At 41.0% G+C, this 22,085-nt stretch overlaps 1 protein-coding gene and 1 non-coding gene across 2 annotated transcripts; one reads left to right on the top strand and one right to left on the bottom strand.

Moving 5' to 3' along the window:
* Positions 1 to 4,942: 4,942 nt before the first annotated feature.
* On the bottom strand, positions 4,943 to 6,876 carry LOC110882158. Its single transcript, XM_022130242.1, has 2 exons — positions 6,535 to 6,876; positions 4,943 to 5,152 (listed from the first exon to the last, which is right to left on the bottom strand). Exons 1-2 carry the CDS (start codon positions 6,874 to 6,876, stop codon positions 4,943 to 4,945), a joined length of 552 nt encoding a protein of 183 aa, XP_021985934.1.
* Positions 6,877 to 11,315: 4,439 nt separating this feature from the next.
* On the top strand, positions 11,316 to 11,421 carry LOC118483449. Its single transcript, XR_004870738.1, has one exon. It is a non-coding gene; the product is annotated as a small nucleolar RNA R71 (small nucleolar RNA).
* Positions 11,422 to 22,085: the final 10,664 nt, after the last annotated feature.

Raw genomic sequence — 22,085 nt, 5'->3', positions numbered from 1 at the left:
TCCTGAAGGAAATGCTGAAAACTTGGTTCAAGACCTGGATACTATAGAAGAACTCAGGGATTTGGCAAGGATAAGGATGGCCAGTTATCAACAAAGGATGGTTGGAACTTACAACAAGAATGTCAGGATCAGGAAATTCCAAGTTGGTGATATGGTGTTGAGGAAAGCATTTCAGAATACCACCAATCCTGCTGATGGAAAGTTGGCACCAAAGTGGGAAGGCCCTTATTTGATTGAAGCTGAAGCAGGAAAGGGGGCATATCGTTTGCTGACAATGGAAGGTGATTTGTTACCAAGAGCTTGGAATGCTGTCCACTTGAGGAAATACTTCATGTGATAAGGAACCATGATCCTTAGCTAACGAGTATCCTCGAAGGATCCTTACATGACAAAGGATCCTCATTTTGGTAATGATCCAATCTTAAACTATTTCCATCCTTAATTATCCTATATATATATATATAAGGATAAGGATCCTGGATCCTTCATCCTCTTTTCACTTGTTTTAAGTTTTGCAGAAGGTTTGGATAAGTCTCTACAGAAGCATCCAGTTATTTGGGCTTGTCCCCAGTTCTTTGGGCTTGTCCCCAGTTCTTTGGGCTAGTCCCCAGTTTTTAGGCCTGTCCCCAGTATCGCCAGTAGCGCACGATGATCCTGGTACAGTTCATGGCAATGGGACCAGTACTCGCTTTAGGGGCTGACAATTTCATTGTACTGGCTGTATCCGGGATCCTACGTATAATGGTAGACATACCATACATCCCTAAGGTTTCTAACGTTTTCACGTTAGCTAAGGTTTTGGCATTTTCATGTCACTAAGTTTGGATAGTCGCCAGTGAGGGCCATACTCCAGTTTACACAAGATCCTCTGGGCTTGTCCCAGTTATCCTTTGGGCTTGTCCCCAGATATCCTTTGGGCTTGTCCCCAGTTATCCTTTGGGCTTGTCCCTAGTTATCCTTTGGGCTTGTCCCTGACGTGATTGTCGTGGGTCACGCAAATTTAATCCCCAAACAACTATAGATAGTGGTAGTAGGGTATCGAACTCAGGGAGTATGTGGAAGATGTGTTGAATGTATAGCTTTGTACTTAAACTAATTATTAGACTAAATTGCAGGAAATTAAAATTCAAGAGTTTGGTTTGTTGATTTGGAAAACTAAATTAAAAACTAATTCAAATATAGATTGGTTGTAAAACAAATTAGGGGAGAACAATGATCACCTTAGGTTTCAGTTTCTTTAAACAATTGTGTGTAATTCTAACTAGAAAGAGTTACATAGACATAACTCGTGTATAGATGATTGAAGTGTTAAAAGGGGACAAAGTACTCGGATTATATAAACGCGAGGTTGTTTCCCGATGACCAATTAATCAATAACCAACCCTAACCCTTCCCGTGATATCTCGGTTGCCAACGGCACCAAGAACGTACGATTAAGACTAGAAATTGCAATATTGATTAACAAACTACAAACAATCAGACATACACCATGACATTCAAGCAACGCAAGTTGTCATTCTAGAAATGCAGAAATTAAACACACAAAGGTTCAAGAAACATTCACCTAAGATGATCACCGAAGAGTTTAGCCGGACATGGCTCGGTGAATCATCATCAACATCAAACTATTGTTCATACGAATCAAAAGCACAAACCGAATGATTGAAATTGTTCACAACCAAGCAAGTTCTCCAAAAATCGCCCCCAATGATGTCTAGAACCGTCCAATCATGATAGATAGTGAAAAGACACTCAAAAACTGATTAAATGATGGCAGTTACACTTTGGTTCGCAGCGTCCACCGTAAATTACGGCTCCACCGTAATTTATGGTGATCATGATTCTTTTACGGCCCAAACAGCCTGTGTTACGGTGAAGGAACATGCAAAATCCAAGTCCACCGTAAATTACGGCAGGACCGTAATTTACGGTGGTGAGCTGCCTTGTCTTCTTTGTTGTTTCTCTTGTTCCACGCTCGACCCGTTCTTCACCTAAGCCTCCAAAGCTGCGTTTACTCCATCTTTTAGCTCCTAAACCGCACCTGAAACATAAGCACCGTAGTTATCTAATTCAAGATAATTACACGATTTAGTGGAGGATTATTTTGTCTTTTAACATGCTTAAGGGTTGTCCAAAGGACCACCCGTCACATCCCCACACTTAACCGTTGCTTGTCCCAAGCAACTCATCCAAATGATTTCAAAACAAGTGATCAAGTCAAACCAAGCAAAGCATGCAATTTCTTTACCAACCCCTTTTTAACACCCAAGCAATGCACCCCTCTCAAATTCTCTCCTCTCGGCTACAAATGAAAACTAGCAAAGATAAGCTAGACACACACTAGGCAAACGGGTGGTTGCACAATCATAAGCTTGTACCTGAATCGATCATTCTCCTAAAATGGGTCAAACATGAATGCAAATCAAAGGGACTTCAAGGTTGTAACGTGGCTAGGTGTATAGGTAGGAAATGGAATATATATGAAGTAGCGAAAATTCGACCCGGTCTTTTTATTACAAACAAAAACAAACTAACAAACAAACGCACTACTATATACAAGACAATTAAGCCCTTTTTTTCTTTTCATTGCTTTTCTCTTTTTTTTTTTTTTGATTTGATTTTTTTTTTCAAACAAACAACCATACGATAACGCATTAACCATATCTACTTCAAACTAGCAAAACTACTAATACTATCACTAACACTATCCGACCGGGTCAAATTTGGGTAAATTTTAAGGAAGTAGCTAGGGGAAACAAATGATAAGCTTCACAGGCACAAAATGGGCAACTAAATGTCCAAACCCCCGCCCCTCTCACTACCATGCTCATATATATACTTATGAGGTCCAACCCCCCCAAGTCCCACACTCGCTCACACCATCGACGAGGCTACCTAATGCCCTTATCCTTTCTACATTCATGTTTAGCTAAGGATTCAAATCGCATTCAAGCACAAGTTCTAATGCACCCCCACCCGTAGCCACTCTCATCAAAGACAATTATTTATGTACAAGTGTGGCTACAACTCTCACCAAGAACGAAAAAGGTATCAAGGGTTGCCGGTGCATTAACTTGGGGTTAAGTTAGGGCGTTCAAAATCTCACATCATTTCGCTTGGCTCAAAATTTTTCAAAAACCTCAAAATTTCCCCCCATCCCCACACTTGGGATACATTGACCCCAATGTATGGTTTTGGGAGGCTTTGATCACTAAACTCAATCACCATCAACAAAAGCTTGTTTTCTCAAACCCCAAATTTCTTTTTGTATTTTTCTTTTTATATTTTTTTTATGTTTTTTCTTTTTTTTTTTTTTTAAACACGACACCACCAACAAACACCAACCCAACAATCAACCACATAATCAAACACCACCCATCCTCCCAACCATAACCAACATAAAATCAACAAATATGTACAAACTATACACAAGAGAGAATACCACCTGATTAATAGTAGCGCGGTCCCGGAGGTCCAAAGATGGATGACATCATATCATTCCACTCTCCAAATCCGAATGCGCCGCTGCTACTCCCCTCTTGTTGTTGTGGTCCCTCCTGTTGCCTTGGGTCAAGCCACTGAGAATGGTGGAGTGGTGGAGTCGGATATGAAATGCTACCATCATAAGGCGGCAATGAGGCATAGTCCACATGTTGTGGATCCTCAACGACCGGCCTTCCGGCATGCCAATCCGCATGCATCCGCCTCATTTGATCATCATGATATCTATTATTAGTATCCACCTCTCGAGAGTATGCGTGGGTACGGTTCCATGACTCATTGCGATCGAAGCTATGTTTTAATGACCGCTCTATGCTTGCACTATTCCTCGTGTTTTGATCATACAACGTCCTCTCCGGCCCCGACCATGTATCAAAAATAGATGCCGGCGGACGTTGACTTTCAATCACCTCTTGCATTGAACCACTACAAGCCCACCCCGGCTCATAAGGTTGTTGCGCATAGTCGTAGAACATACCACCGTGACCTCCACCAAAACCCCCTAAACCAACATTTGCACCACCATGCGGCTCGTCCGCATAATCCTCGTCCCCACTCGGAACCATTTCTACATCACTCTCCGTCTCATCCGGCTCTCCCGGTAACAACTCTCTTGCATTCAACTTTAATGCCCTCCACCTTTGACCTTCAGATTTCAACTTATGATAACGTTCCGACTGAGTGTACGTCCAAACATTCCCCAACCTATCCAATGTAAACGGCTGGTGCCTTTTTGTCAAACCTCGGTCTTCGGATGTTAACGCTTTCTGTTGTTTCATCAAACCCGTAATTATGCGACAGTACGGGACGATGTCTCTTCCATATTTGTTCCGACATATCCATAAGTGGTGCATGATAAGGTAGGGGACCCATGCATCAACAAATAAAGAACGGGTATCTCTGGATACCTCACCTGTTCTTTGTCTCCCCTTCTTGGAATGACATTGAGAAGGCAGATTGTATGCAGCAATTTAGCTTCAATCTTCAAGTTCTTCCGGTATAGAATACCACTGTATCTACCGGGCAAAAACAATGCTGCCAACATGTCGTTCCATCTCACATGCTTTTCCGGTTTGAGCAATAAGTCATCAAGTGTGGGCACCATGTATTCCCTAGATGGAAGACTGTCATACTTTCCAAGCTTCTTCAGTGTATCATACGACATCTCCACCGGTACCCCATGTACCATCCCGATCAACTTCATTTGTGATGGCTTGTTGAAATTGTGACATTTTAGCTTTGCCATCCACTCTTGTGTCTCCGTCATGAACAGATTACTCTTGTCTTTGTCGAAGCATTTAAGCGACCCTTCCCAACCTAAAGCGCGAAACTTAGCAAACACCCCGAACTGGCCAAATTGGGGCTCATCAACTTCTTTCTCACAAATAAACGTGGCTGCCTTGTTTTTCAACTTGTTCATGCAATCATTGTAAAGTGTTGGCTACCAAATCTCGGGTTGATCATCCAAAGACCCCGAGTTCCATACCGGCTTTTCACTCGGGTCTAACGCCCCCTCTTCTTCGCCTTCACTTTCGCTTTCACTAACCCTACCCATATATTGCCTCTTTCTTGGTGGTTGCTCCTTTTGGTTTCCCTTGCCTTTTGATGAAGATGAGCTTGATCCCGCTTGTTCCTTTGTCCTTGCCATTTCCTACACACATGAAACAAGCAACAAAACAAACAACAAATTAAACCCTCTCTTCAAAATCATCCCCACACTTGCTTGTTATCATGGTTGTAGATGTTAGTGAACCAAAAGTGTATCAAGAATTTTTCAAAAATTGGGCATGGTGTCTCTATAATGTAGAACATCCCAAAAGTTCACTACTTTAACCACAAATCCTACATCTACAACCACAAACCACAAACCATGTTCAATAATCAATTTCATAATCATCTCTTAACAACAAGCAAGTGGGCAAGAGCAAATAACCTAAATCACCTTACTTTTCACAATGTAGCACCAAAATATAACAAAATAAGCGTTCATACCTTGTTTCAAGATGGAAGAGTGCTTGTGAAACCAAAAATCCCAAAACCCCCAAATTATCTCAAAACTAGGGTTTCGAATTCGGACCCCAAAATTTCGTTTTCTCTGAAATCTCTCCTCACAATCACAAAGCTTGTGAAAAATTAGTCAAGTTAGACCAAAATTCCACTTGATTTGGACAGAAATTTAAGGAATTAGGAAAGATTGAAGGTGGAAGAACTATGGAGGTTGTGGTGGGTCTTGAGAGAAAGAAGAAGATGACGGTGATAGAAGGATGAAGAATGGAAAGAATATGTGGCTGGGGTTAACTTTCACGTGACCAGATTTCGTTTTATTATATATTTTTTTTTTCTTTAATTGCGGAACCCCTACCGTCGGACACAACTTTTCTGCGTACCGTAATTTACGGTCTCACCGTAAATTACAGTGAGACCTGAACATCAATAATTTCACCGTAACACAGTAGAGTTGTACCGTAAAACCCAAACAATTCCAACCACCACCGTAAATTACGGCATTACCGTAATTTACGGTAATCACTGGTCCTCAATCCTTTCACCGTAACTCAGTAGAGTTACACCGTAAAACCCCACAATTTGTAATAGCCACCGTAAATTACGGCTGTACCGTAATTTACGGTGCTCGCTGGGCATCCCTATTTTGACAAAAATTGAGGTTTTATATGACAAATTTTTAGATTTTTTTAAGTTTTTCGATTTTTTTTTTATGTTTTTTTAATTTTTTTCAAAAACTTGTAAAAATTACCCTACCCCCTCAAAAATCCCGTGTTGTCCTCAACACAATGTAAGAGCAATTCGCGACCCGAACATCCCCACACTTGTTTCGAACACGGACTTCGAGGAACTATGGCAATTGTGCAAATATAAAAAAACAAAACAAAACTACTATGTACACTACCACCAAACCTGGGCCTCTCATGGTTGTTCCTCATCGACCGGGCGTAAGATATAGCCCGCTTTGTCAAGCTCCAAGTTGTTGATGTCATTTCCTTCCAAGTACGGCTTCAAGCGGTGACCGTTCACCGTTTGTTGTTTCAACGTTTGCTCATCTTGGATGTCCACATCACCAAATCGCCCAACTCTTCGAATAACATACGGACCCATCCATTTGCTTTTAAGCTTGCCCGCGAACATCTTCAATCGTGAGTTGTACAACCACACTTTCTGCCCCACTTCGAACGTTTTCTTGCGCAATTTCGCATCATGCACTTTCTTTAGTTTATCCTTATAAGCCGATGCACATTCGTATGCCTCATCTCGAATCTCTTCTATCTCGCTCAATTGCAACTTCCTCAACTTACCCGCCTCATCGTAATCCGCGTTGACTGTCTTGATCGCCCAATGCGCCCGATGCGCCAACTCCATTGGCAAGTGACAACCCTTACCATACACCATCCGGTAAGGTGTTGTGCCAATCGGAGTCTTGTAGGCCGTACGGTACGCCCACAAAGCATCATCCAACTTGCTCGACCAATCCTTTCTATCCGTTCTTACCGTCTTCATGAGGATCTCCTTGATTTGACGGTTGGACACTTCGACTTGTCCACTCGTTTGCGGATGGTAAGGTGTGGCGACTCGGTGGTTCACGCTATACCTCTTCAATAATTTTCCGAAGTTGAAGTTCTTGAAATGTGAACCACCATCACTGATAATAACCCGCGGGATTCCAAAGCGAGAGAAGATATTGGATTGAACAAATTTACAAACAACCGAATGGTCGTTCGTTCGTGTTGCAATAGCCTCAATCCACTTCGAGACATAATCCACCGCCACAAGAATATAAAGAAAGCCATTCGAATTCGGAAACGGACCCATAAAATCTATTCCCCAAACATCAAATATCTCTACAACCAAGATTGGTTGTAGTGGCATCTCATCCCTCTTCGATATGCTACCCATCTTTTGGCAGTTTATACAATTCCGGGCGAACTCAATTGCATCCTTAAAAATAGTGGGCCAATAAAACCCGCAAGAAAGTACCCGATAGCCGGTTTTATGCCCACTAAAATGACCCCCGCAAGCGGACGAATGGGCATGAGTCAAGATTTCTAACACTTCCGTCTCGGGCACACACCTCCGTATAACTTGATCCGGTCCGATCTTGAAGAGATCCGGCTCATCCCAAATGTATTGCCTCACTTGGACCATGAATTGTTGTCGACGCTTTTTGGTCCAATGAGTTGGAATGGCACCCGTGGCTAAATAGTTGACATAATGAGTGTACCACGGTGCAACGAAAGTGGAAACGGCTAACAACTGCTCATCGGGGAAACTTTCATTAATCTCACTTACATCGTCGGTCCCTTCCACCGGAATCCGAGACAAATGATCCGCTACTACATTCTCACTTCCCTTCTTGTCTCGGATCTCTAAATCGAACTCTTGTAATAATAAGACCCACCGAATCAATCGCGGCTTCGCGTCCTTTTTCTCCATCAAATACCGAACCGCACTATGATCCGAATAAACCACTACCTTGCTTCCCCAAATATACGAGCGAAACTTATCCAAAGCATACACCACCGCTAGTAATTCCTTCTCGGTTGTGGTGTAGTTAAGTTGCGCTTCGGATAAAGTTTTGCTCGCATAGTAAATAACCACCGGTTTCTTGTCAACCCGTTGACCCAAAACTGCACCAATAGTGGTGTCGCTTGCATCACACATTATCTCGAACGGCTTTGACCAATCGGGTGGTTGCAAGATAGGCGCCTTGACCAAGTGTTCCTTCAAAACAGTGAAAGCTTGCATACACTCGTTAGTAAAATCAAACGGGACACCTTTTAATAACAAATTACATAAGGGTTTGGTGATAACACTAAAACCCTTAATGAAACGTCGATAAAAACCCGCGTGTCCCAAGAATGACCTTACACCCTTAACATTTTTAGGAGGTGGCAAAGATGATATTACCCGTATCTTTGCCTTATCCACCTCCATCCCCCTTTCCGAAATCACGTGTCCCAACACAATGCCCTCTTGCACCATGAAATGACTTTTCTCCCAACTTAGCACTAAATTTTTCTCAACGCACCTTTTCAAAACCTTTTGCAATTCGTTGAGACAATTATCAAAAGTAGTGCCAAAAATGGAGAAATCATCCATGAATACTTCGAGCGACTCTCCAACCATGTCCGAGAAAATACTCATCATACATCGTTGGAACGTTGCCGGAGCATTACACAAGCCAAATGGCATTCGCCTAAACGCAAATGTGCCATATGGACATGTGAAGGTGGTCTTGTGTTGGTCATCCGGGTGTATGGCAATTTGATTATAACCCGAATACCCATCTAAGAAGCAATAATATTTTTGACCCGACAATTTTTCAATAATTTGGTCAATGAAAGGTAGCGGGAAATGGTCCTTAGAAGTGGCGGCATTCAGTTTTCGGTAGTCAATACACACCCGCCACCCGGTAACCGGTCGGGTGGCAATTTGTTCACCACTTTCATCCTTGACTACTTGAATGCCGGCCTTCTTAGGCACAACTTGGGTGGGACTCACCCAAGCGCTATCCGAAATCGGATAGATGATTCCCGCATCCAACCATTTAATTACCTCCTTTTTAACTACCTCCCTTAGGTTCGGGTTCAACCGCCTTTGAGCTTCTCGTGTCGGTTTGGCGTCTTCGGTCGTGATAATTTTATGCATGACGATGGATGGACTAATTCCTTTGAGATCGGCAATCGTCCACCCAATAGCACCCTTGTTCGCTTTTAAAACTTCCATTAATGCTTGCTCTTGTGCCAACTCCAAATTAGAGGCAATAATGACCGGTAAAGTGTCATTATCCCCTAAAAATACGTACTTCAAATGGCTAGGCAAGTCCTTGAGCTCCAACTTTGGTGGTTCCTCCAATGATGGTTTAGTACCCGAATCGATCTCCACCGGTAGACCCTCGAATTGGTGGGTCCATGGTGGTCTACCTTCTTTCATTGCCATAGCATCTTGTGCTTCCTCTTCAACCCGTAGTGCATAAGCATGTACCTGTTCAGAAAAGTCACACAGGCAAATATCCAAACCATCCTCCTCATACTCATGCGGGTTGCATCCATCTACTATGTCTGCCATGAAACACTCATCAACACCGTTAGCATTAGAATTGTTAGTAAAAACATTCAAACGCATTTTTCGATTTCCAAAAGCCATATCAACTGTACCAAATCGACAATCAATAATAGCATGTGCGGTGCTTAAAAATGGCCGACCCAAAATTATATTTTGTTGTTGTTTAGGGTCCGCCGATGAGTAATCCAAAACTAAGAAGTCCACCGGGTAATAAAACTCATCAATTTTTACAATTACGTTTTGAACCATACCCCGAGGCAACTTATGAGACAAGTCGGCCAAAACAACCGTCGTCTCCACCCTTGCTAATGGACCAAAGTCATATTGGTCGTATAAGCCCCCCCGGTAAAATGCTAACTCCGGCTCCGAGATCTAGCAACGCCTTAGCCATTTGAAAATTACCAACTTGTACATTAATCAATGGCGTGCCCGGATCTTGGAGCTTAGGAGGAAGCTCTCAATTCAACACCGCACTTACTTGCCCGGTCAAATCCACCCGCTTAGGCACTTTCTTTTTGTTTTGCCTTTTTTGTGTACATAATTCTTTTAAGAATTTTGCATAAGCGGGGACTTGTTTTATCGCATCGAGGAGTGGAAGATTTATTTTTACTTGTTTGAACATATCCCACATCTCCTCTTTTTGAGGACCTCTCGACACAATAAAATTTTTCTTTCCCGGATCAAGTAGGGCCGATGGAAATGGAACTTGACTCGGTTCACCCTCAACTTTTTCATTCTTTTCACTTTCACCCAAACCCGGTTTTTTAATAATTGTTTCTTTTGGTTTAACCGGTGAGAGTTCATCATCACTTTCAATTCCCGTGATATCCTCAACCACCCCCTCAACCAATTCGTATGACAAATTGGCTTTAAATTCTTTCCCACTTCTTAAAACACTAACATGATTAATATTAACATTACCTCGTGACGAACCATGTGAAGGGTTTACCTTAGTGTCGCTTGGAAGTTGACCCTTTCCTTTCTTCAATTCCACCACATCGGTTGCTAATTGACCCATTTGGGTTGTTAGTGATTGGATGCTTTTATCACGAACCTCATCTTTTTGCATTCTCACTTCGTCTAGTTGGTTCCGTTTTTGCATCTCCATTTGCATGCTCTTTAGCATCTCCATCACCTCGTTTCCACCCGAAGACCCCCCTTGCTCTTGACCCGTTTGGTATTGCTTTTGATAACCTTGGTTATTTCCGCCTCGGTATCCACCTTGATTATTTTAAGATGGGCGTGAACCAAAATTACCTTGGCTACCTTGAAAATTTGGGTTCGCTTGATTTGAAGGGTTCCCATATCTAAAGTTCGGGTGGTTCCTCAATCCGGGGTGGTAGGTATTAGAATTCATGTTGTTGTAGTTCCTACCACCTCCTCCTTGACCTTGACCTTGAACCGCATGGACTTCCTCATATTGCCCTTCCAACATCCCTTGGCAATTTTCAGCCGCATGACCTATTTCATTACACAAAGCACAAACATCATATATTTGGTTAGTGGTTTGAACATTACCATCATCTATGGCGTGCACTTGCGGTCGGGTAGTGGTCGGTCGGGCTCTTCTTGAAGCTTGAGCTTTCCTCTTTGACGTAGTTGCCATGCTTTCCAAGAACTCCCAATCTTCATTCTCATAGTTTGTTCCAAAAGTCCCACCGGTGATAGACATCAAATCGCGTGCGTCTTCGGCACTCAACCCCTCATGAAAGGCATTCATCAACTCCCACAATTCAATCCCATGGTGAGGGCAATTTTTAATCATCATATTGAATCGTTCAAACGCTTCATGGAACATCTCACCATGTTGTTGTTGGAAGCTCCTCAACCCCTTTCTAGCATCATTGGTCTTTTGGGCGGTATAGAATTCGTCTAAGAAAGTTTGCTGCATTTCCCCCCAAGTGTAAATAGATGCCGAAGGCAAAGTGTAGAACCACTTCTTTGCCTTATCCTCCAAACAAAACTGAAATAAGACCAACTTGACTTCATCGGCCGAAAAACCTTGACTCCCAAAAGTGTTGCAAATTGAGTCATAGGCCTCTAAATGGAAATACGGCTCTTCCGTTGCTAACCCTTTGTACTTCAGTAAACTTTGCAACGAGTTTGTTCTTACTTCAAAAGTTCTCCCTTGGTTGTTGTGAGGGATAACCACCGGTGAAGGGTTTTGAGTAATGATTGGCCTGAAATGTGCCTCTATTCCCCTTGCTTGTTCCCTAAGATGCCTTCTTGGAACACCCAATCGACCCCTTGGACGAATAGGACCCATTGGTCTTGGCATAGGCCCTTGTGGTGCAATTGGTTGTTGGGGCATCGGTGGGTATTGAATCGGCCTTTGAATGTGGTTGTACATGTTGTGGCCGAACTTGTTGCAATGGAATAGGTTGTTGTATTGGTGGCCCTTGTGGTCTTGGCCGAATATGTTGTGGTATAATTTGTTGTTGTGGCATTCCACCAACACTTGCCATCCCTTGAGATTGACTTTGCAAATACCCAAACTCTCCTTGATCACCATAACCTCCATAACCGTACCCATCATCTTCATAACCCTCATAATCTTCAAATCCCTCATCATAACCATCTCCTTGAATTCCCGAGGTCTGCCCAAATGGGATGGTCGAATACTGAAAGCCCGACTGTTGTTGTTGTGGTCGAAAAGATGTAGTATGCATGATAGTTGAATTGGGTGCAATTGTGAAGGTGGATGATGATTGACCCGTAGTTGGGGGAAAGAAGTGTGATAATGGTGGGATTGTGGTGGATGGATTGTAGGTGATGGTAGGCTCAGTTTGAGTGGTGATTGGTTGGGTGACGTTGGATGGTGTAAATTCAGCAGTGGTATTAGGTAATGTAGTGTTTGGTGATGGTTGGGTGGAAGTAGGTATAAAGGATGAGGATGATTGACTGGTTGTAGGTGGAATCTGAGAATCAGCCATGATGTTTCTCGGTGTGATGGGTGAAGTGGGTGAACCAATGATTTTGTTTTCTCGCACTAAAACTCGGTTTTGTCTTAGCGTTCTTTCAATTTCCGGATCAAACGATAGCGGTGATGACCTGTGAGAGCCTCTAGTATGCATACACCTGAAGTACCTACACACTAAACACAACCAACGTAAACCCGAAAATAACAAACAAAACTATAAAACTAACACACGTTACGCACTACTCCCCGACAACGGCGCCAAAATTTGACGTGATTGTCGTGGGTCACGCAAATTTAATCCCCAAACAACTATAGATAGTGGTAGTAGGGTATCGAACTCAGGGAGTATGTGGAAGATGTGTTGAATGTATAGCTTTGTACTTAAACTAATTATTAGACTAAATTGCAGGAAATTAAAATTCAAGAGTTTGGTTTGTTGATTTGGAAAACTAAATTAAAAACTAATTCAAATCAAGATTGGTTGTAAAACAAATTAGGGGAGAACAATGATCACCTTAGGTTTCAGTTTCTTTAAACAATTGTGTGTAATTCTAACTAGAAAGAGTTACATAGACATAACTCGTGTATAGATGATTGAAGTGATAAAAGGGGACAAAGTACTCGGATTATATAAACGCGAGGTTGTTTCCCGATGACCAATTAATCAATAACCAACCCTAACCCTTCCCGTGATATCTCGGTTGCCAACGGCACCAAGAACGTACGATTAAGACTAGAAATTGCAATATTGATTAACAAACTACAAACAATCAAACATACACCATGACATTCAAGCAACGCAAGTTATCATTCTAGAAATGCAGAAATTAAACACACAAAGATTCAAGAAACATTCACCTAAGATGATCACCGAAGAGTTTAGCCGGACATGGCTCGGTGAATCATCATCAACATCAAACTATTGTTCATACGAATCAAAAGCACAAACCGAATGATTGAAATTGTTCACAACCAAGCAAGTTCTCCAAAAATCGCCCCCAATGATGTCTAGAACCGTCCAATCATGATAGATAGTGAAAAGACACTCAAAAACTGATTAAATGATGGCAGTTACACTTTGGTTCGCAGCGTCCACCGTAAATTACGGCTCCACCGTAATTTACGGTGATCATGATTCTTTTACGGCCCAAACAGCCTGTGTTACGGTGAAGGAACATGCAAAATCCAAGTCCACCGTAAATTACGGCAGGACCGTAATTTACGGTGGTGAGCTGCCTTGTCTTCTTTGTTGTTTCTCTTGTTCCACGCTCGACCCGTTCTTCACCTAAGCCTCCAAAGCTGCGTTTACTCCATCTTTTAGCTCCTAAACTGCACCTGAAACATAAGCACCGTAGTTATCTAATTCAAGATAATTACACGATTTAGTGGAGGATTATTTTGTCTTTTAACATGCTTAAGGGTTGTCCAAAGGACCACCCGTCAGTCCCCAGTTATCATTTGGGCTTGTCCCCAGTATATTGGGCTTGTCCCCAGAATTGTTGGGCTTGTCCCCAGTCACTAACTTGTCTTATATGTTGGCTTAGTCCCAAGTTATATTCTATTTCAGGTTTTCGAAGTTAAACAAGCAAGGATCCTTGATCCTTACCTTCCACTAAGGTTTGTCTTTTTGATTATCCAAATCATTATTGTAGAGGAGTTAGGATCCTAACTTGGATCCTCAGGTATGATCCTTAAATCACTTTGATTTTATTTATCATTTATATAAGTGACCCTTATTCTTTGACAACAGACCCAATGATCCTAAAACGGCATAACCTTTCTAAAGTTTTTCGACTATACGATATTTGATCCTGGATCATATCCTAAAATTCTTAAACATAATTTGCTTAACTTTTCTTATTCAAACAAAGTATATAATGACAGTTGGAAACTAAAGGATTCATAAAGATAACAACGCAGGATAAGCTAAAAAGTTAAAATTTTATTTATTCACAAAATGTTCAACCCTTTAAGGTTGTCGAAATTGCCAACCCACATTTCTACCAACAAAACGTGGCCCATCCACATGGGTTGGCAAAGGGTGTCCATTGTTCATGTGGTCATAACAGTGCAGGAAATTAAAGGCGGCAGGATAACAAGTGGCTTCATCCCCCAAACAGAGGATCCCTCCACCACCTATTATCCTACCTAGTGTCCGAGGATCCTTGATCCATAAACCTAGTAACTATTATTCAAAATACAACCCATCATTGTTCAACAAACTACCAAACTTAAAAAATGGGCTCTGGCTATGTCTAGAAGTGTCCATCATCACCCATTCATGCAGCATACACCTTCGCTGCATCACCTTCACCAGCTCCACTTGCTTCTCCACCCTGATCCTTGCCGCTGTTGGTCGCCTCAATTGCCAGAACCTCATCAGCCTCCTCTTCGTCCTCCAACTCAGCCAGCCTAGCCTTCCAGCCCTCCATGTCCCAGTTGCTCCTGTCAAAATTAGGATCATGAGCTTCTTGGGCCATCTGCAACTTGGTTTTGTACATGGCAATGGCAGCGGAGACTTTAGCATCCTCCATGATCTCGTGCTTTTCATAGTCAGCGTTGATCTGAGCTTTAACCGTCTGAGTTTTGGCATCATTGAGGTCCTTTTCAAGGGAGGCAATCTTGTGATCCTTGAGCACCGCCACTTGTTGAAGGTCCGAGTATTTTTCTTCAAGCTCTTCAACGTTCCCAACATAGTCCCGGATTTCAGCAAATTTCTACAAAAGAGAAGATACAATTCAGGATCCCTTACTGTCAGTATGGAAGGATCATGTACAAGAATCACATTTAAGGATCAGCTATTCTTACATCAGCAACGTATTCTTCGAACTGATGCTGGATCAGGGGAATGCCTTCAAGGTTACCGACAGCCTTTCTCTTCTTCCCACCTCTTCCTTTTGAAGTGGTTGCTTTGGGGACTATGACGGAGGGGCTAGCGGCAGATTTTTTCTTTCCGGATCGGACGGTGTCAAGATTAGTGACACTAAAGCGAGAAGCAGACTTCGATGGCTTTCCAGTACCTACACATCCAAAACAGATAAGTATCCTTATCCCATTTCTATTTAACTATTTAATTAAACATTTAATTATGCAAACAACAGGATACTTACTTGACATTGTTACAGAACCTGAGGATACTTCTTGAGAATCCTGGGTAATGGCTTGAAATGACCTTGTTGCAGGATCAAGTTTTCTGAAAGCAGCAAGCCTCTCCTTGGTGGCAGGTGATGGTATAATGTGTGAAACAGAGATAGCTGCACGAAAGAAACGAAAACATGTTAGTGATCCTCATCAGAAGCAAGCTTATTCGGTGATCCTTCTAAGGATCCTCTATCCTACCATGGGTGGCCCACTTCCTTGGCAAATCCTTCCCGTTTGGAATGGTATCCCTCCTGACAAAGAAGAACCTCCTTTTCCAGCTGGTATCATTTTTGGTAGTCTTGAGGATGGGGTGTTCTTCGCCGGGTTTATGTTTGAATAAATACCGGTGGGATCCATGGCTCACTAGGTTGTACATCTCTGCCAACTCCGACATTCCCAGATCAATGCCTTCTTGCTCAATGATTCTTTCAAGGGTGATCAAGACCCTCCACATCATTGGCATAGCTTGAATATAGGAGATGCCGGTGAGGGAAAAGAAAGATTGGGTGAATTCAGGGAAAGGGTACGTGTATCCTATTGTGAATGGAGTGACCGGAAAGCTACCCAGGTATCAGAAATAAAATCGCTCAGAATGGTGGGGTCAAAGGTTTTGAAAACGGTACTCGCCGGAAAGCAATGACGGATTATGTCTATTTGTGGATCAGTGAAGCAGCATCCTTCTTTCATGGAATCTTCGATGATCCCCTGGCTCTTAAAAGGACTGTCTTTTGTGTGATCCTTAGCCGGGGAGGATCTTAGCATCATTTTAGTCATGATGGTGGAGAAGAAGATGAACAGGAAAAGAAAACGTAAAGGGAGAAGAGGAAGAGAGATACCTGCTTGATCTTCGAATGTGGATTTAAAGGGAGTCTTTCTTGAATTTAAATGCAAATTGATCTATATCCCTAATTTTAATTTATAATATTGATCTTGCAGGATAGTCACTTCAGTGACGTCAGGCTTGTAACGGCTAGTCCGTCTTCAACCGCTAGTTATCCGTTGATTCGTTGCGAATAAGAACGAGAAAATACAACTCGTTATTTACATTTTTACTCCTTATATTTTGGGGGCAATTGTTAGGGGAAGATTTTCTTGTGATCAGTGATCCTCAATTGCTGTCGGGTTTAAGGTTCCTTAATATTGTCTGAATTAGTGATCCTCAGAGAGTATTGCAGGATCAGGATCCAGGATCATCATAGTGATCCTTACACTAACGATTGTCTACTTTGAATATGGAATTGTTTTGCAGGAGTACGTGCTTGGACTTAGTCATGGCGATATTCCTGGAGCATATTCTCTTTTATTCCGCACGTGCTTGACCATGGTGAACGTTATGGAGATCGTGGGGAGAGGGCATGAATTGCGGATAGTTAGTTACTTAGATATTTACTAAATTTAAAAGGGGATAGCAAGCTAGATTAGAACACTTGGCTATTTTCGGCTACAAACACACACTCGTACTACTCTCATCGGTTTACAACACTTTGCTCGGCGATTACACATCATTGTTACACATTTCACTCTAGTGATCCTTGTAACTAGCTCACTATCATCCGAAGTTGTAACACACATTTTATTTAATTTAAGTTGGTGATCGGTAGTTTCCATCACCCGAGGTTTTTTATGCCGGAGATCAACTCTTGATCAAGGGCTTTTTCCTCGTATAAATCATTGTGTCACTTGTTCATTACATTTTTGGGTGATCCTCAATATTGTTCATTGATTCAAGCATCACACCTCACATCTAAAGATTTGGTTGCATTATCTTAGCTTGATTTTTGACCAAAACACCCATGATTTAGAATTAGGAGCCATAATTTTTGCCCTGAAAATTTGGAGACATTACCTTTACGTAGGGTTGTAATCGAACAGAACGAACACGAACAAGGTCATGTTCGTGTTCGTTCGTTAAGGAATTAACGTGTTCGCGAACTGTTCATGAACGCATACTGAACATAAGTTTATGTTCGTGTTCGTTCGTTAAGAAAATTCAGTTGTTCGCGAACAGTTCGTGAACACTGGTCTCGAACTAAAACGAACATAGACGAATAAAACGAAAGTAAACGAACATTTAACTTGAAAATAAAAATTAAAAACATTGTTAACCTTAAACATTAGACATGAGTAATTAAATATAACAATTAAATGATAAATCAAACACACAAGAAGTTTACTACAGTCACCAAACTATGAATCAAGTTTAACTAACTTAGACATAATTATTCAAAGTTTAACTAACTTAGATATAATTTTAGCTAACTTAAAAAAAACAAGGTTTCAATATGTTTAGATGATAGGTTTATTATCTTATTTTTTATATAATCAAACAAACACGAATGAATGTAAACGAACGAACATGAACGAACGTAACCGACCATATTACAAAACGTTCACGAACGCAGTCGAACGAACGAGAGCTTTGTTCGTGTTCGTTCACAAAGCTAATCGAACGAAACTTTTAGTTCGTGTTCGTTCGTTAAGCTAATCGAACGAACATAAACGAACTTTCCGTCGAACGGTTCACGAACAGTTCGCTGAACGCTCAGTTCATTTACAGCTCTACCTTTACGGTAGTAAGTTTACCATTTTCACCGATCATAAGAGTTTAAGTATGTTTTTGGGCAAAAGGAATTGAATATGAGACAAAGACGCTAGATGGAGATACTTAGTGATTATGATTGTAATATCCAATATCATACAGGAAAGGCAAATGTAGTAGCCGATGCTTTAAGTCGAAAATATCACGAAAGGCCAAAAAGAGTATGTTCTCTTAATCTATAAGTAGATTTAAATGAACAGATTAGAAAAGCACAAGAATCAGTAATCAAGGATGATACTGAGAAATTAAAAGGAATGATTAAGGAATTAGAATAAGGAACATATGGAATTTGGAGATTCCATAAGAAAAGAATGTGGATACCTAAACTAGGAAACCTACGCCATCGTATATTAGAGAAAGCCCATAAGTTTAAGTATACGATGCATCCTGAAAGTGATAAGATGTATCATGACTTAAGAAAGAATTTTTGGTGGATAGGAATGAAAAAGGATATAGCAGCCTATGTTGCCAAGTGTCTAACCTGTTCACAGATTAAAGCTGAACATCAGAAACCCTCAGGTTTGTTGCAGCAGTTAGAAATGCCGGTTTGGAAATGGTAATTGATAACAATGGACTTTGTTACCAAATTACCTAAAACACGAAAAGGTAATGATATAATCTGGGTGATTGTAGATAGGTTAACCAAATCTGCTCATTTCCTACCAATGAAGGAAACTTTCTGTATGGAACAATTAGCTAAGCTGTATGTAAATGAAATAGTTTCATTACATGAAATTCCTTTATCAATTGTTTCTGATAGAGATAGCCGTTTTACCTCTCATTTTTGGACAAGTTTCCAAAAAGCAATGGGAACCAAGCTAAATCTAATCACAGCTTATCATCCTTAAACGGATGGACAAAGCGAAAGGACAATTCAGATAATGGAAGATATGCTTAGAGCTTGTGTAATTGATTTCGGAGGAAATTGGGATGATCACTTTCCATTAATAGAATTTTCCTACAATAACAGCTATCATACCAGTATTAACGCTGCACCATTCGAAGCACTTTATGGACGAAAGTGCCGAACTCCAGTCTGTTGGGCAAAGATTGGAGAAAAGCAACTATCTGGACCAGAAATAGTACAAGAAACAATGGACAAGATTGTTCAAGTCAAGGAAAGACTGAAAGCAGCATGCGATCGATAGAAGAGTTATGCTGATAACAGACGAAATCCGTTGGAATTTCAGAAAGGAGATAAGGTGTTATTAAAGGTATCTCCTTGGAAAGGAGTGGTAAGATTCATCAAAAGGGGAAAGCTAAGCCCCAGGTATGTTGGACCTTTTGAGATTATTAGAAGAATAGGACCTGTAGCCTATCAGCTACAACTGCCAGAGGAAATGGTAGGAATATATGGTGTATTTCATGTATCTAATCTCAAGAAGTGTTTAGCCGATGAATCACTAGTAGTGCCTCTTAAGGATACAGAGGTAAATGAGAAGCTTAAGTTTGTAGAAAGGCCTCTACAAATTGAAGACAGAAAAGTCAAAAATCTCAAACACAAGAGATTAGTTCTAGTCAAAATGAAATGGGATTCCAAGAGAGGACCAGAATATACATGGGAGCTTGAATCAGAGATGCAGAGGAAATATCCACACCTATTCCAGTAGACCTCGAGGACGAGTTCTAAAACAAGGTGGGGAGGATATAACAACCCTCCTAAAATATTTCTTACACCCCTAATATAATTAGAATGCCCTTATACGTCTTAAAATACACCCCGTATACGTAAATTGGCCCTAAATACATTTATTTTTACAAAAATTAAATAAAAATCAAATTGAATAGTCTCTCGCGGGCCGCGAAGACTTGTTCTTCATCTTACGCGGGCCGCGAGCGAGTGGACATGAGGCACGCCTCGGAAGCCGCCATGTGTCAACATGTGTCGAAGCTAGATCGGTGATCGGGCCAAGCTAGGGCCTACCCGACCTACGTCGCGGGCCGCGAAGGCTTTGCCTTCGGCTTACGCGGGGCGCAAGGACCCCCTGTTCCAACCCTATAAATTGGATCGATCGGCTTTCAGTTCCGTCGTTCAAATCTCAAATCTCTCTCTCTCTCTCTCTCTCTCTCTCTCTCAATTTCTATAGTGTAGAAGTAATACCCGGGCATTATACCCACTAAAATAACGAAGTTCTGCCTCGTTGTAAGTATTTTAACCCCCGATAACGTATTAGATACGCTACCCGATTGATCTAGCGCTCTGTAACGGCTGTTGAGGCTCTGCCCGACGTAGTCGTTGGAGTTCTGTCTCGGGGAGGGTATAACTAATGTAAAATTGGGTTATTATACTGACGCGTGTGCATTATTTAAAATTTATAGATTATAGCCAGAAAGCCACAGGAAATAACCTAAGATAGCAATGTGAGTAATCCTCCTTTTTGCGAATTGTTTTTACAAAACCTCAAAAGTTTTACATTATATTAAATAGTGATTGAGTATTTGTATTCTACAATTATCGTCGGTATGTTGGGGTTTTGTATACAAAATTTGTTACTACACTGTGAGTAGTAACATGACCACAAGTCGGGTTAACAGTACCGTGGGTGGTAATTAAAGTAGAAAAATAAACAAATGTAATTGCGAGATCGCCCTCAATAACTATAAACTGATAAACCTGTCTTGATTAAATTGGGATTCACTCACCAATATTTCCCACTGACAAAATGTTTTTAAACGCGTTTCAGGTAACAAAATGTGAAAGCCAAATAGAAGCCAGCTGGACAGCACCGAAGGCTTGGAAAAATGTCTAAATAAAGTTACCTAAATAAAGAAGATGTTTTTATTCAATAAAATAGTGTTTATTCCTATAAAATGTTTGTAATGGAAACTTGGGAATTTCCCATGTGTTTAATATTATAAAAATGTGGTATTTTACTCTGATAAAATATTTCCTAACTATGGTCTTGATTTAAATTCCGCTGCCAAATTGATAAATACCGATACCACCATCTCTGAGTAGGCCGCGGCCGCCCACTTCCCGAGGCAGGGGTCGGGGGTTGCGACACACTAACAGTTGAGTATCTTATATATACGGAAACTAGCGAGATTTTAGGGATTTTGATTATATTGTTTAATAAATGCAATTTACAAAAGACGCAAATACCCTTTTATCAGTTATTTTAAAGGGGAGTTACAACATTATAATTACAATCGTGCCATTGTTTAAAAATCTCTAGATGATGTAATCCAATGGCTCAGATTAGTTCACACGGTTTATTCTTAACCGAGTGTTCACTCTAGAACCCTGCCCTCTATATATATATATATATATATATATATATATATATATATATATATATATATATATATATAGGGGGCTGCTAGAATGAGAACCACCTCGAGTTGTAAGAACCGCGAGAACTACACCCCACGGGTGGGCGTTCACCATGATTTTTTTTTTTACAACTAGATGTGTGTATTATAAACACAGCCGTAAAAAAAAATTTAAACGCCGCAGCCGAGGGGGTAGTTTTTTACACCACAAGTTTGGTGTTTTTAATTTTTTTTCTTTTTTCTTTTTTTTTTCACCAAACTTGTGGTGTAAAAAACTACCCCCTCGGCCGCGGCGTTTAAAATTTTTTTTTACGGCTGTGTTTATAATACACACATCTAGTTGTAAAAAAAATCATGGTGAACGCCCACCCGTGGGGTGTAGTTCTCGCGGTTCTTACAACTCGGAGTGGTTTTCATTCTAGCGGCTCCCTAAATATATATATATATATATATATATATATATATATATATATATATATATATATATAGGTAGAGGATCCTGTAAAAGGTGCTCAAAGTGCTCAAAGTGTGAGAAGTGTATTATAACACTATATATAATATTATATAACACCA

This window comes from Helianthus annuus, chromosome 10, assembly GCF_002127325.2.
Source record: "Helianthus annuus cultivar XRQ/B chromosome 10, HanXRQr2.0-SUNRISE, whole genome shotgun sequence".
Taxonomy (NCBI): domain Eukaryota; kingdom Viridiplantae; phylum Streptophyta; class Magnoliopsida; order Asterales; family Asteraceae; genus Helianthus; species Helianthus annuus.
This window is presented reverse-complemented; position numbering and strand designations above follow the sequence as displayed.

Excerpts from the sequence above, each read along its gene's own strand:
- LOC110882158 (XM_022130242.1), bottom strand. The coding sequence starts at position 6,876 with ATGGAGTTGGCGCATCGGGCGCATTGGGCGATCAAGACAGTCAACGCG. Across the intron at positions 5,153-6,534 it reads AAACGTTGAAACAACAAACG|GAAATGGCAAGGACAAAGGA; the intron begins GTGAACGGTCAC and ends TCATGTGTGTAG.